The sequence below is a fragment of the Cyprinodon tularosa genome, unplaced genomic scaffold, assembly GCF_016077235.1.
Source record: "Cyprinodon tularosa strain WSP-4 unplaced genomic scaffold, ASM1607723v1 ctg353, whole genome shotgun sequence".
Classification (NCBI taxonomy): Eukaryota; Metazoa; Chordata; class Actinopteri; order Cyprinodontiformes; family Cyprinodontidae; genus Cyprinodon; species Cyprinodon tularosa.
The window spans coordinates 605873-619480 of record NW_024039067.1 but is presented as its reverse complement, the minus strand read 5'-3'; the positions used below and the strand labels follow the sequence as shown (position 1 = coordinate 619480).

General features: G+C 39.7%; 1 protein-coding gene across 1 annotated transcript; it reads right to left on the bottom strand.

Annotated features, from left to right (window-relative positions):
• Positions 1–3022: 3022 nt before the first annotated feature.
• LOC119790030 (zinc finger protein 883-like) lies at positions 3023–12925 on the bottom strand. The gene is made up of 2 exons (XM_038295330.1): positions 12455–12925; positions 3023–6070 (listed from the first exon to the last, which is right to left on the bottom strand). Exon 2 carries the CDS (start codon positions 6054–6056, stop codon positions 3927–3929), a length of 2130 nt encoding a protein of 709 aa, XP_038151258.1. The 5' UTR covers positions 6057–6070; positions 12455–12925; the 3' UTR covers positions 3023–3926.
• Between the last annotated feature and the right edge of the window lie 683 nt (positions 12926–13608).

The window sequence follows — 13608 nt, the reverse complement described above, 5'->3', positions numbered from 1 at the left end:
ACTCAAGTAATGTAGTGAAAAGTATAAGTAAAAGTAAGTGCAGTTTGAATGACTTTTTTTTTTTACATTTTGGTAAACTTTGAAGTTTAAATTCACTTAATATAATAATAATATACACAATCAAAATTTAGACTGGCTTTGCAAAACAGGTGTATCCTATTGGTGTTGATGAACAAGCCCAGGCAAGACCAGACTTTGTAGTCGGTAGGTGGGGTCAAAACACTTTTTTTTTTTTTTTACTTAGTAACTAAACCAAACATTGAAAATGTATCGGAATACAAGTATGCAATTTAGTTCGTAAATGTAGTGAAGTAAAAGTGAAAGTTCTCAAAAAAATGTATATTCTTGGAAAGTATAAAGTACTCCAAAATATACTTAAGTACAGTAGTGAAGTATTTTTACTTCGTTACAATACAACACTGAGCAGAAGTCATGACATCGGTTTTTCTACAGGACCTCAGCCCATCGGGGTAATTAGACTGGGATTTAACTGGACTGATATTCACCATCTCTTGTGGCCATGATGACCAGGAGCTCCTTAGAAAGGAGGTTCTAATCTCACTCAGACCATCTTGGTTAAATAAAGCTTCACAAATGATTCACCACTTAAATCCTGGCTTTGCACTTTAGTCAAATTATCAATAAGCTTGATTACTCTTCCGCTATACAAAATCGCACCTCTCTGTCCTTATCTATAATGTTTTTAAATGCGAGAGGTCTTAAAAACTTATGCTTTTTTGTACTACACAGCAAATCCAACAAGCTTAAATCAACACTGTCAGATTTGATTTTAACACTCTTGAAGTGTCTATATGGGTCCACACCAGTGAGGGTTAATTTGACTCTTTTTGGAGAGTTGGCATTGTACCTCTTATTTAGCGTTAAATAATAAATCTTTCTGGAGTTGATAATTTAACACTTAATTACACCAACTAGGTGTTAGAATTGAAATATTAACACTCTCCTGGAATGTTTTTCTAACTACATAGGAGTTATTCTCTAGATACTAAAAACTTTACTTTTCTGAACATATAAAAATCCCTTTGGAAAAATTAATAAATAAAGAAGCAATTTTTTTTTCGGCAAATATTTATTTCAAAAGTGCATTACAATTGGAAAATGTGTTTCAAAACATGTAACGATGTGGAACCTTTGCCAATTTCCACTTCAATAGAGAAGAGAACTAAATTTAAACAAAAAAATATTTTCATGCACTGCAGAGGAGGTTCATTTCTCCAATTAAACCGCCGTTTGCTGCATTGATTTTTATGGGAGACAGTCTTCTGATAGATCGGGATTCACGCAGCTCCATGTGTTCACAATAACATTTCCCAAATCATTCTTTTAGGTGTGTCGATGTTGATGAGTTTAGCCAAAAAATACATAAAATATTCCTCTACAAACCCTTTTTTCAACACTATAGTTACAAAGATTACATGTTAGCTAAACATGATTAAACTTTCACCAAACCAATGTGGCTCATGTCTATCACACGGCTCTATCTTGACTCAAAAAAACGAGTTAGAAAACAAATAAAAAATGTAAACCATCTGAGAGAAATGATTTACCAGGCTGGGTAAACTGGTCTGTATGAGAGCAGAATGGAGAGTAAAGTTTTCCTCAGCTTTGTTGGGTACCTGTAGCATTGGAGGCAGTCAGTGAATGTTCTCTTTGGGTGTCAATTCCACTATAGGAGTTCAGAGTTGATGGACAAAGAGTTATTTTTTTCCATTTTAACGCCTCCAGATTTATTATGGAACTCAATTTTAACTAATAACATGTGACACCTCAGAGTTATATTTGTACAATATAACTCTATTAAGAGTTAAATTAACACTGTCTTTGAACAAAGTCTACTAACACCATTTTTTTAACACTTTTAAATTTGCTGTATATATACAGTTCATACAATTTTCTGTTGTATTTTTATGCCTAATGGCATCTTGCTTTAACTCTGCCCTTTGTACTCTATATAAGCTACTGGAATCAGAATTTCCCTGAATCTTAATGTTAGGACCATAAAATACCTGTTTTCCAAACCAGAGAATTTAGTTAATTATTTTATTATTGTTTTCTAAATAATTTCCAAAACATTTGCATCCCCATACTAAAGATTCAGCTTTGCTGGGTTCAGAATGTTTGCCAAGGCTAATCAAAAGTTAGAAGTAAGGTAAAAGATAAATAAAACAATAGCATAAGTTTAATCACTGGCTTTACTTCTTCACAAACATCTACATGGAGACAAAGAGGGATGTTAAACATTTAGACCAGAACTTTCTGAAAAACACCTACAGAAATGACAGAGACCAAGAACTGACATGGGAGAAGATAGAGATACAGCATGCAGACACAACACTTATTTGTTCCCACAAAATATTATTTTGTTCCCACTAAATACTAGTTACCACAAAATATTAATCGGCTCCCATAAAATACTAATTTGTTGCCACCAAATATTATTTGTTCCTATGAAGGTTATTTTGTTTCAAACCTATTTGTGCATTGTAAGTATGCATTTGAAGTAGTAGAGAGAATTACAGTCTAAGAAGAGAATATTTAAAAAACAATTCACAGGAACAATTTTTTTCTCACCTGTTCAAATTTAAAGTAAAAGTACACACATTCTGTTCGACAAGTTGTACATCAAAAACCTCTTACTTTCTCAGTTTTTCTCCAAATGGTCCAGAACTATTGTTGCAAAGCTATTTGTGCATTGTACCTCTGTTTTGTAATTGTAGAATTTTTATATATATATATATATGTCACAAATACAACAAAAATGACACCTCTTGAAACTGGAGTAAAAGTACACAAATTGCGTTCTGTGAGTTGCACATCAAAAATGCCCATTCAGTTTTCTACAGTTGATCTAAAACAAGTGGTGCAAATTAAAACACGTGTATTAAAATCTTAAAAAAATTAAATAAAATTCCCCCTTCCTACACACACCACACCTTCTCAAAGCAATTAAAATGTGATGAACAGACATAGCCTGATCAAGTTTTATTTTAAGCCGGGGATGAGCTACAAAGAAATTCTGAGAAGTTTGATGTCTCAAGGAATTCTCATTAGTGGGAGGTATTCGTTTAGACTTTTAAGAGCCAGGTCGCTTTATACAACTTGGATACTGGGATAGACTTTATTGTTGAACAACTACAAGGCTCTGGAAAGGACCATGGCTATTGGAAGAAATTAGTATTTTGTGGTAACAAATCAATATTTTGTGGGATCAAATTAGTATTTTGTGGACACAAATTAATATTGTAACAAATTAGTATTTCAAGGCCACAAATTTAAATTTTGTGGGAACAAATCTGCATTTTGTGTGATGAAATGTATATTTTGTGGGAACTAATTATCATTTTGAGTCAACAAATTTTTATTTTGTGAGAGCTAATTAATATTTTGTGGGAACAAATTCGCATTTCGTATATTTTATGGGAACGAATTAGCAGTTTGCGTGAACAAATTAATATTTTATGGCAACAAATTTATATTTTGTGAGAAATAATTAGCATTTTGTGTGAACAAATAAATATTTTATGACGACAAATTAATATTTTGTGGGAGTAAATTAGTATTCCGTGCGCATCTTATTTTTCTCCCATGTCAGTTCTGAGGCTCTGTAAAAAAATTGATGGGGTGGAATATTTATTTTAGAAACGGTTTTCAAACGGCAAACGGTTCAGGAAAAGACTGAGTATAATGTTTAGACTGAAAACTTGTTAAAGTCCATCTGATCAGAACCGAGTGAAGTTAAATCATTAATAAGTTAATTCTTAGTCCAATAATGACACCGGGTAACTGTTCAGAAAACAAAGAATAATATTACAGCATCTGAAGAGACCTTACACTTTATCATTCCTTTAGACATCCACTAGATGGCAGTGGAACTCAGAACAGAGAAGAAAGTGAAACTTTTAGACTTAAATGTTAGTGGTGCTGCTTAGATTCTTATGTTTAGTCTGATCTAGCAAAGAGAGACTCCCCACGCCATGAATCTCCATATGCGCATTCAACTTATTTTGCTTGGTGAAACTTTTTCCACAAGTGGGACAGGAGAACAGCTTCTGCCTGGTATGAGTCCTCATGTGACGGACCAGATGACTCTTCTGGGAAAAACCTTTTGCACAAGTCGTACAGAAGAAAGGTTTCTCACCTGTGTGAGTGGTTACATGCCGAGCCAAATCCCCACTCTGGCTGAAAGATTTCTGGCACCATGAGCAGGGGTAGGGTTTCTCACCAGTGTGAGTCCGGAGGTGGCGAGCCAAATCGCTTCTTTGAATAAAAGACTTTTCACACAACTCACAGGGATATGGCTTCTCACTCAGATGAGTTCTGATGTGCACAGCCAGCTTCATTTGCTTGGTGAAACCTTTTCCACATGTCAGACATGAGAAGGGCTTTTCGTCAGTGTGTGTTTTGACGTGGCGAGCCAGATTACCACTCTGCCTGAAAGACTTCTTACACAGCGAACAAGGGAAAGGCTTCTCCCCTGTGTGAGTCCTCATGTGACAGGCCAGGTGACTGCGAAGGCTGAACGATTTATCACACAGCTCACAGGGATACGGCTTCTCACCTGTATGCGTCCTCATGTGGAGCCTCAGGTGACTCCTCTGTGAGAAACCTTTAGCACAGGTGGGACAGGAAAAGCCCTTCTCACCTGTGTGGGTGGTCACATGTCGCGCCAAAGCATTACTCTGTCTAAAGGATTTATCACATAATTGACAAGAGTATGGCTTCTCTCCTGTGTGAGTCCTGAGGTGCCGAGCCAAATCGCTGTTCTGCATGAAGGCTTTTTCACACAACTCACAGGAAAATGGCTTCTCCCCGGTGTGGGTTTTCATGTGATAGTTCAGAGTGGTTTTCTGTACAAAACCTTTTCCACAAACCATACACTGGAACGGCTTCTCACCTGTATGCGTTTTTAGGTGATTACTCAGGTGACCTACGTTTCTGAAAGATTTACTGCAGACCTCACAAGAATATGGCTTCTCCCCCGTGTGGGTCCTGATGTGAATAGTGAGGTGACAGTTTTTGCTGAAGGATTTATTGCAGACTTTACAGGGAAAAGGTTTTTCCCCAGTGTGACTCCTCATGTGGTTGACCAAGTTACTGCTTTTCATGAAGGCCTTCTCACAGACATGACACAAGTAAGGCTTCTCCCCTGTGTGCGTTCTGACATGAGCGATCAGAGTGCTCTGGTGGGTGAACACAGCCCCGCAGGTTGGACAGGAAAAAAGCTTCTCCCCAGTGTGCGTCCTCATGTGGACACTCAGGTTATTCTTGGTGGTGAAACGTTTTTCACAAACAGCGCACAGGAATGGCTTCTCCCCTGTGTGCGTCCTCATGTGAATACTAAGATTACTCTTCTGGGAAAACCCTTTTAAACAAGTGGGACAGGAAAAGGGTCTCTCCCCTGTGTGCGTCCTCATGTGGTCGGTCAGGTATCTATAGCTGAGGAAATATTTACCACAGATTTCACAGCTTTTATTTTCTCTCTGTCTTTTTGCTTCTGCGCCGTTGTTTAGATCTTTGTTCTTCTGCTTCAGCTCCTCATCAGTGTTTGGTCCTGATTCCTCTTGACTCTCCTGATGTTGCTTCTCAGCTGCAGGAGAGTCTGCAGACAGAAGCTCTTCTGTTTCGTCTTTTAAACCCATAGGAATGACCATGAAAGTATTGTTCTCATGCTTTACTTCAAGTTGTTCCTCATTTTCATTGCTTCTCACACCTCTGTGTTCTTCTTTGATCTGCACAGGTTCTGGTTCCTCTTTTGTCACTCCAAACCATTGCAGCTCTGGCTTGCTCTGAGGCTTTTCCTCACATGTAGAGAATCCAATTAAGGCATCCGTCTCCTGCTTTATAACCAGCTGTGTTTCATCTGGATCGATGCAGAGTCCAAGCTGCTCCTCTTTGATTCCCAGAGATTCTGATTCCTGCTTGGTCTCCCCCCTCTGCTGAAGTTTTGTTTCTTCCTCCATCATCCTCTGCCGAATTATGCTCTTCCTATCTTGGCCACCAGGAGGTTGATCAGTAAGAAGCTCCTGGGCAGACATGATGCAGTGGAGGTCTGAGGGATAAAAGCAAGAGGTTGAAGATGAGATTTTTAGGGTGAGAAGTCAACTCAGATTGTTCCTTTCAGAATGACGGAAAGTCTAAGGAACTGACAGACAATCAGTAAAGTTCAATACATTCCAAAAAAGTTAAAACTCAAACCACTGCACTTTGTTTTCTAAGTTTGAAGACGTTTCGCTTTCAACCTAGGAAGGTTTTTCAATCCGAAATGTCTTTATAGCGTAGCCTGACAAAGCCTTGTTATGGCTCAAAAAACATGCAAATTGAACTGGAAAAAAAAAAAAACAGGTTCCACTTAGTGATGGGGAGTCGTTGAGGTGGTTGTTGGCCTGCAATGCCAGATACTGGCCTATGCCTCTAAAAAGGGAGTTGTTAGGGTCATTGTTGGTGAGATGTTTTGGTCCCCTGCAGAGTTATGGGGGTAGAGATGATAGTGGGAAGTAGGCAACTCTATTGCTGCATTGTAGTTTTTTTTTAAAGCAGTTCTGTTCAACACAGTTCCAACTCAGATTCACATAATTTCATTCAGGTCTCTTAATAGATCTAGATCAATCAAATCATCCAATCCCTGACTTTGTATGACGAGCAGTTAGAGACAGTAAATATTAGCTTTCACTGCACCAGAACCAGGCTCAGTGTGAGCAGCCTTCTGCTGAGGATGACAAAGACATAGAAAAGGAACATAGATGCATTGATCAATAAATACTTTCTACACTAGAAAAGCAGATGGTAAACTAGCTCCGCGGTCAAAATTCAAACACAGTCTGTTCAGAGGATTTAAAGTTATGAAACGTCCTTTTAAACGACGATGTAAGCCGAGAAAGCCCTTACAGGCCGCTAGCAGCATTGCTTTGAATGAGTCAGTCTCTCTCTCGTGTTTGATTTCAGCAGCTGCATCCTCCAAGGACCTAGCCTCGTGAGACCATCCTGATCTCGCGAGCTTTCAAGATTTCACTCGCAGATCACTCTGGCTACTCTCCGTTAAAGAAAATTTGGAGCCGTTCACCAAACGAACGTCCAATCAGCGTTGGCTTTGAGGCGGGTTGAGGTGTGACGCAACGAGAAGCGCGACAGTTCTGTCTAAAGAACATGGCGGCTTCAGCCGATGAAACTAGCGTTAGTGTGGCTATCGAGCAAGTTTTATCGGAATTACAGAGTATTTCTTCACTGAAAGAAGAGCAAAACACTGCTCTGGAGGCTTTTCTCAGAGGAAAAGATGTTTTTGCTCTTCTCCTGACTGGTTTCGGCAAGAGTTTGATCTATCAATTGGCTCCTCTTAATCGTCGCTCTGTTAGTACGTCATATGTTTCGTTGATCTGATTGGTTTATTTGGCCCATCTATCACCAACATAGGCCAATCAGCTAACCAGTATTTTTGCCCCTTCCCAAAATTACTTCAACGGAAGGTTTCCAGATGAATATGCGGAGCAAATCCATCTGGCGGAGTCAGGTAACCAAGGACCCGGCTATCTGTGAAAATAAGGAGGCCAGAAGAGATTTGGCCACAGATTCCGCCTTCCCCGACTCTCACTGCCCCTGACTTATTCATACACTGTGTCGCCTAGCAACCATGACAGCTGACACACAAAGCAGGAAAAGAATGGATGCCGAACTTCTCTCTACTGTCCTGGGTGATAACATTGTTGAGGAGCTGCAGCAGCAGTACCGTTGTCTTAGATATCAGATTTATAGTCCCCACACTGCAGAGATATTGGAATCTAAGCTTAAATGTCAGCCATTTGCACAGGGACAGATAAAACCTTTCAATAAACCCAACATTACCTGCCGCATGTCTGACTCAATAACCATTTAAAACTATTTGAATTCATTTTCCCTCTGAGCACAGAGGGGCTGCCTGCTTGGTCTCATAATAAATCATGAGAAACCCAAGGCTACAGAGCATATAGCGGACCTGTCCTTCAAAAGAAGCCTGCATTTGTTGGCTGCATAATGAGGAGTCTTCCAATCCAAACAGGCCTTGCCTTAGGAAAGGCTCATTGTGCTAATCCTCGCCCCATAAAAAAAAAAAAAAAAAAAAAAGCATCTGTGTTGTGGTTCTGCTGTTAGACCAGTTTGGACCAGCAGCTCTAGAAGGAAGAAGAATTAATCAAGGAAGCAGAAATATGTCTCATTAACTAAGGGCAAGAGCTAACGACAGCTGTTAGCTTAGTTAGCGTTGGTGTGTAAGGGAGCTCAGACTGACGGGTGGTGCTCTGGGTCACAGAGGAGAGTTTATGGAGTAGAGCAGCACAGAGGGAGCATCGATACGCAGCAGGAGATAAAAGATGGAGCTAAAGGGTCATTTAAGGCAGGTATGCCCAAAGTTGGCCCTCGAGGGCCGCTCCCCTGCAGGTTTCAGAGGTTCCCCTGCCCAGCACAGCTCATTCTCATGACAGTCAATTAACAAGCTTCATCTGAACTGCAATCATCAGAATCTAAAGCAGTACCTCTAAATCCTGCAGGACAGCTGCCTTTGAAGACTCACTATGGGCTTGCCTGATTTAAGGGATCTCAGATTAAGCAAATAATGGGGTCAAAGGTCACACAGTGCTGTTTTAAAATCGGAAAGGACTTCATTGAGTTTTCATGCTCTACTAATCTGCACTAAAACTGCCAGGTAACTCCAAAAATCTTGAAATCTTGAATTAAACCCATTTGAACCGTTTTGTTTATTCAAATCTGCTAGAATAACAGGTTTAACAGACTGTAGTAATCAGAATCAGCTGTGCTGAAGCAAAGAAACACTAAAAACCTAAAGGATAGCAGCCCTCTAGGACCGACTTTGGGTATGACTGGTAAATGGCCTGTACTTATATAGCGCTTTTTTTTAAGTCAGGAGACTTTACACTACATTCAGTCATTCACCCATTCTTCCTCTATTAATCACCTCATTGTTCCTTCCTTCTAGACCTCCTGCACCGTGGGGAGCAGACCTTTTTCTTGGGTCTTTATCCTTGTTCAAATCAAAACTTGAAATACATCTGTTCAAGATTGCTTTTTCACTATGATTTTTTTTGTTACTTTCCTTTGTTTAGTTTGTGTTGTTTCTTTTAATTATGACAATGTTGCTATATCTATTATTGTTTTTACCTGTACAGTGTCCTTGGGTGTTTTGAAAGATGCTCTAAATAAAATGTATTATAATTGTTATTTAATATTTAGGATATTTTTATTTTTGAACCCGTTGTACTTAAACAGATGCTCCCTGCATTTAATTTGTAAACAGACCCCATCCACTGTGTACTTCTGTTATTTGTCTTCAAGTTGAATTTAATAACAGAAGATAAAATAACCGATTTATGTAGTTTTATGTCAGTTCAAAATTACCATTTAATACAAGATATCATGTCCTAAAGTCAATCCTAAATGTATTTTCAGTGTTTTTAAACACTTTCTGTCAGCTAAGGTTGATTTTCTTCTCTCTCCCTGCAGGACGAAAGCATTAATATGCAACGATATCTTAGGTTACCAGTCGGTTCTGCAGCTTAGGACTAGGCTGTGTAGATCAAGTGTAAGCAGTGGGGCTGAAACAATTAATCAGATAAATCAACTATTGAAAGAATCATCAACTAATTTAGTAATCAATTAATCAATAACAGGAGTATAAAGGCTCTAAAAAGGCTTTTAGCTGACAGAGCAAACCACTAAGAGCAGTAATTATACGAAAATGTAAAAAAAAAAAAATTATATATATATATATATATATATATATATATATATATATATATATATATATATATATATATATATATAAGCCAATGCAAAGCCAATAGCACAAGTCACCATCAAGTGCGGCATATACCAAGGCGATGCACTATCCCCGCTGCTGTTCTGCATAGGCCTGAACCCCCTCAGCCAGATCATCACAAAGACTGGCTACGGATACCAATTCCGAAGCGGAACAATCATCAGTCACCTCCTCTACATGGATGACATCAAGCTGTATGCCAGGAGTGAGCGAGACATCGACTCACTGATCCACACTACCAGGATCTACAGCAACGACATTGGGATGTCATTCGGACTGGACAAGTGCGGTCGCATGGTCTCAAAGAGAGGGAAGATGATCAGAACCGAGGGGGTTGAACTACCAGAAGGCCACATAACAGATGTTCAGGACAGCTACAAATACCTTGGGGTGCCACAGGCTAACGGAAACCACGAGGAGATGGCAAGAAAGACTGCCACAGCTAAATACCTACAAAGAGTAAGGCAGGTCCTGAAAAGCCAGCTGAATGGGAAAAACAAGATCCAAGCCATCAACACATATGCCCTACCAGTCATCAGATACCCCGCTGGTATAATAAACTGGCCAAAGGAGGAGATAGAGGCTACTAACATCAAGACGAGAAAGCTCCTCACAATGCATGGAGGGTTCCACCCCAAATCCAGCACTCTGAGACTGTACACCAAGCGTAGCAAGGGAGGCCGAGGGCTAGTGAGTGTCAAGACCACTGTCCAGGATGAAACAACTAAGATCCAGGAGTACATCAGAAAGATGGCCCCCAAAGACAAATGGCTTGGTGAGTACCTCAGGCAGGAGAAAACCGAAAATGAGGACAAGAAAGAGGAAGGAGAACCATCATGGAGGGACAAGCCGCTGCACGGCGTATACCACAGACAAATAGAAGAAGTGGCTGATATCAAAAAATCCTACCAGTGGCTGGAAAAGGCTGGACTGAAGGACAGCACAGAGGCACTAATCATGGCAGCACAAGAACAGGCACTCAGTACAAGATCAATAGAGGCCAGGTTCTACCACACCAGGCAGGACCCCCGATGCAGACTGTGCAAAGATGCCTCTGAAACAATACAGCACATAACAGCGGGGTGTAAAATGCAGGCAGGAAGTGCATACATGGAACGCCACAACCAGGTAGCTGTCATAGTATACAGGAACATCTGCCATGAGTATGGGCTGGAAGTCCCAAGGTCAAAATGGAAGACACCTCCTAAGGTAGTTGAGAATGACCGAGCTAAGATCCTATGGGACTTCAAGATCCAGACTGACAAACAGGTGATGGCTAACCAACCAGACATCGTGTTGATCGACAAACAGCAGAAGAAGGCAGTAGTGATAGATGTGGCAATCCCAAGCGACAGCAACATCAAGAAGAAAGAACACGAGAAGCTTGAGAAATACCAAGGGCTGAAAGAGGAGCTAGAAAAGATGTGGAAACTAAGAGCAGCAGTGGTGCCAGTGGTAATTGGAGCACTGAGGGCTGTGACCCCCAAACTGGGAGAGTGGCTACAGCAGATTCCAGGTAAAACATCAGAGGTCTTAGGAACAGCTAAGATACTGTGCAGAACCCTCAAACTCCCAGGCCTCTGGTAGAGGACCCAAGCTTGAGGATGACACATACCACCCCACGAGGGGTGAGAAAACAGTTTTGTTTTTATATATATATAAAAAAATAATAATAATTTACATCTGTCAATATGTTCTATACAGAACTCCTCAAGTGGAAAAGGTTTATTTCACCTGGTTTAAATTCATAAAAAATGTTATTTAAGAACCTTTGGCTATCCAAATGTTAAACAGTTAATTAAAAAAATAACTACCCGATCAATTGGTTTACAAAATCATTAGTTACAGCGTTAGTAAGCAGGCTACCAACATCTAAACATCAGTTGCAACTCTGATCTTACTTTAAGCCAGTAGAGACATAATGCATAAATAAACTCACCCAACTCATGAATAAGTAGCTGATTTCATAGCAATACTATTTGGTTACTACTATTAGCATTGGAAAGTGTAGGGTTGGGAAGTCTCCTTCTATCATGGTCTGACGACCAAATAGGAATGAGAAGATATCATAGCCAGTCCAGTTCAGGGACAGAGCTGTGTTGACACTGGTGTCAGGAAATAGCATATTCTGTAACACATTTACAAAACTGGTGAGTGTTTTATGAGCAAAATAAACTCCATATGAAGCATTTTGCATGTAAAAGCGATCTCCTCAGGGCCCTTAAACTAAGCATCCACAAAAATGTCTTACCTGGGGCTGACCCCCCTCCATATAATGCTCTAAAGACGCCCCTGTCAGAACACACAGGATTTAATTTGCAATAATCAACCAGTTCTGCGTTTACTACCATTCAAAACTAGTTGCACATTATTAAATATGAGCCAGTAGAGCTAAATTTTTTAAACTTGATTGTGTTTTCAATTTCTTGTTGTTCATGGTGGATAAGTACAGTAAGTAAATAAAACAAAGAATATCATATACTCTACATACTGTATACAGTATTTATACAATAGTGTACAGTATGTAAAAACTGTATTAACTCAGAAGATACTCAGTAGTAAATTAAAAACCCTACAGGGAGCTTATTCTAATTAAATCAAAGCTTCTGCGCTCAGTGCAGCGTTACTGACCGATGTTTCCCCTCCCAATATGGCGGACCCATCGACATGTCGCCGTCCCTCAGAGGCAGTCAGAGAGCCGAAGCTTTTCATAGAAACGGTCCTGTATGGTCGGAATGGTTCCACTCGCTTCCAGAACAGATCAAACCTTCATTATGTCTTAATTTTCTCCAGCACTTTTCACTCTACGGGGTTTTTCTCGAAAAGGAAACTGTCTGCTTCTCCTCCTCCTCCCAGTGTTAGCTTCTCCGTTATTTGGGAAGCTAACTGGTCTCTATCAGGATGCTAAAGCAGAAAATGGCAACAGCAGACGAACTGCTTAACTATCAGCGAACAGAAAGACAGAGGATGACATGAAACCGTTAGATGTAAAACAAACGACCGCCACCTAAAACAATAAAGATTGTCTCACTTCTTCTTCTTTTTCTTCTTCTTGTTCTTCTTCTACTACTACCATACTGCTTGTTTATGGAAGCCCGTTTCCGCCACGCTGTAAAAAATAAAATAAAAAATTACCTCATTATTACGGAGCCCCCTAGGGGACATGGGGAATTTTGATCATCAGGAGTCTCTCGGTCTGTTTGATGATTTTTGAGTATCTGCACTGTATAATCACAGAGCTATGGATTAAAATAGGATGATATTAATGCTTAATAATAACAAAAAAATTATATAAAAAAAAAAAAGGTGTATTTTTCCAAACCAGCTGTTGTAGTGCGATCACCAAGAGCCCCTTGGTGTGTGTGGTGATTTTGGAGTCTCTGCACTTTATGGCAGTGGAGTTATTGATTTTTATTTGCAATGTTTTGCTGTTGTTTTACCATTTGCAGACGGTCCCTAACCACTGGTCTGGCAGCTGCCTGTGCATAGAGATCAATGTAAAATACATCCAGCTCGGAGAATGGCTTGTTTTTCTCGAACATAACGCTTTTTGATTGTTTTGATTGTTGTAATACGTAGTCTGTGGTATCAGGACAAGAAAGAGGCGCCATTTGTGTTTCAACAACAAGAGTTATTGATCCCAGAAGTCCGAATCTCATTTAAATGAAATAGGGATAAAGACTGTTATATATTTAAGAAACTCATATTATAACTACCGTAAAATATATTCAGATGGTTCTAAGAATTTAAAATGACATGTGGGAATAGGAATATATAGACCAGTA

Coding starts and splice junctions, on each gene's coding strand:
- LOC119790030 (XM_038295330.1), bottom strand. CDS start 6,056: ATGTCTGCCCAGGAGCTTCTTACTGATCAACCTCCTGGTGGCCAAGAT.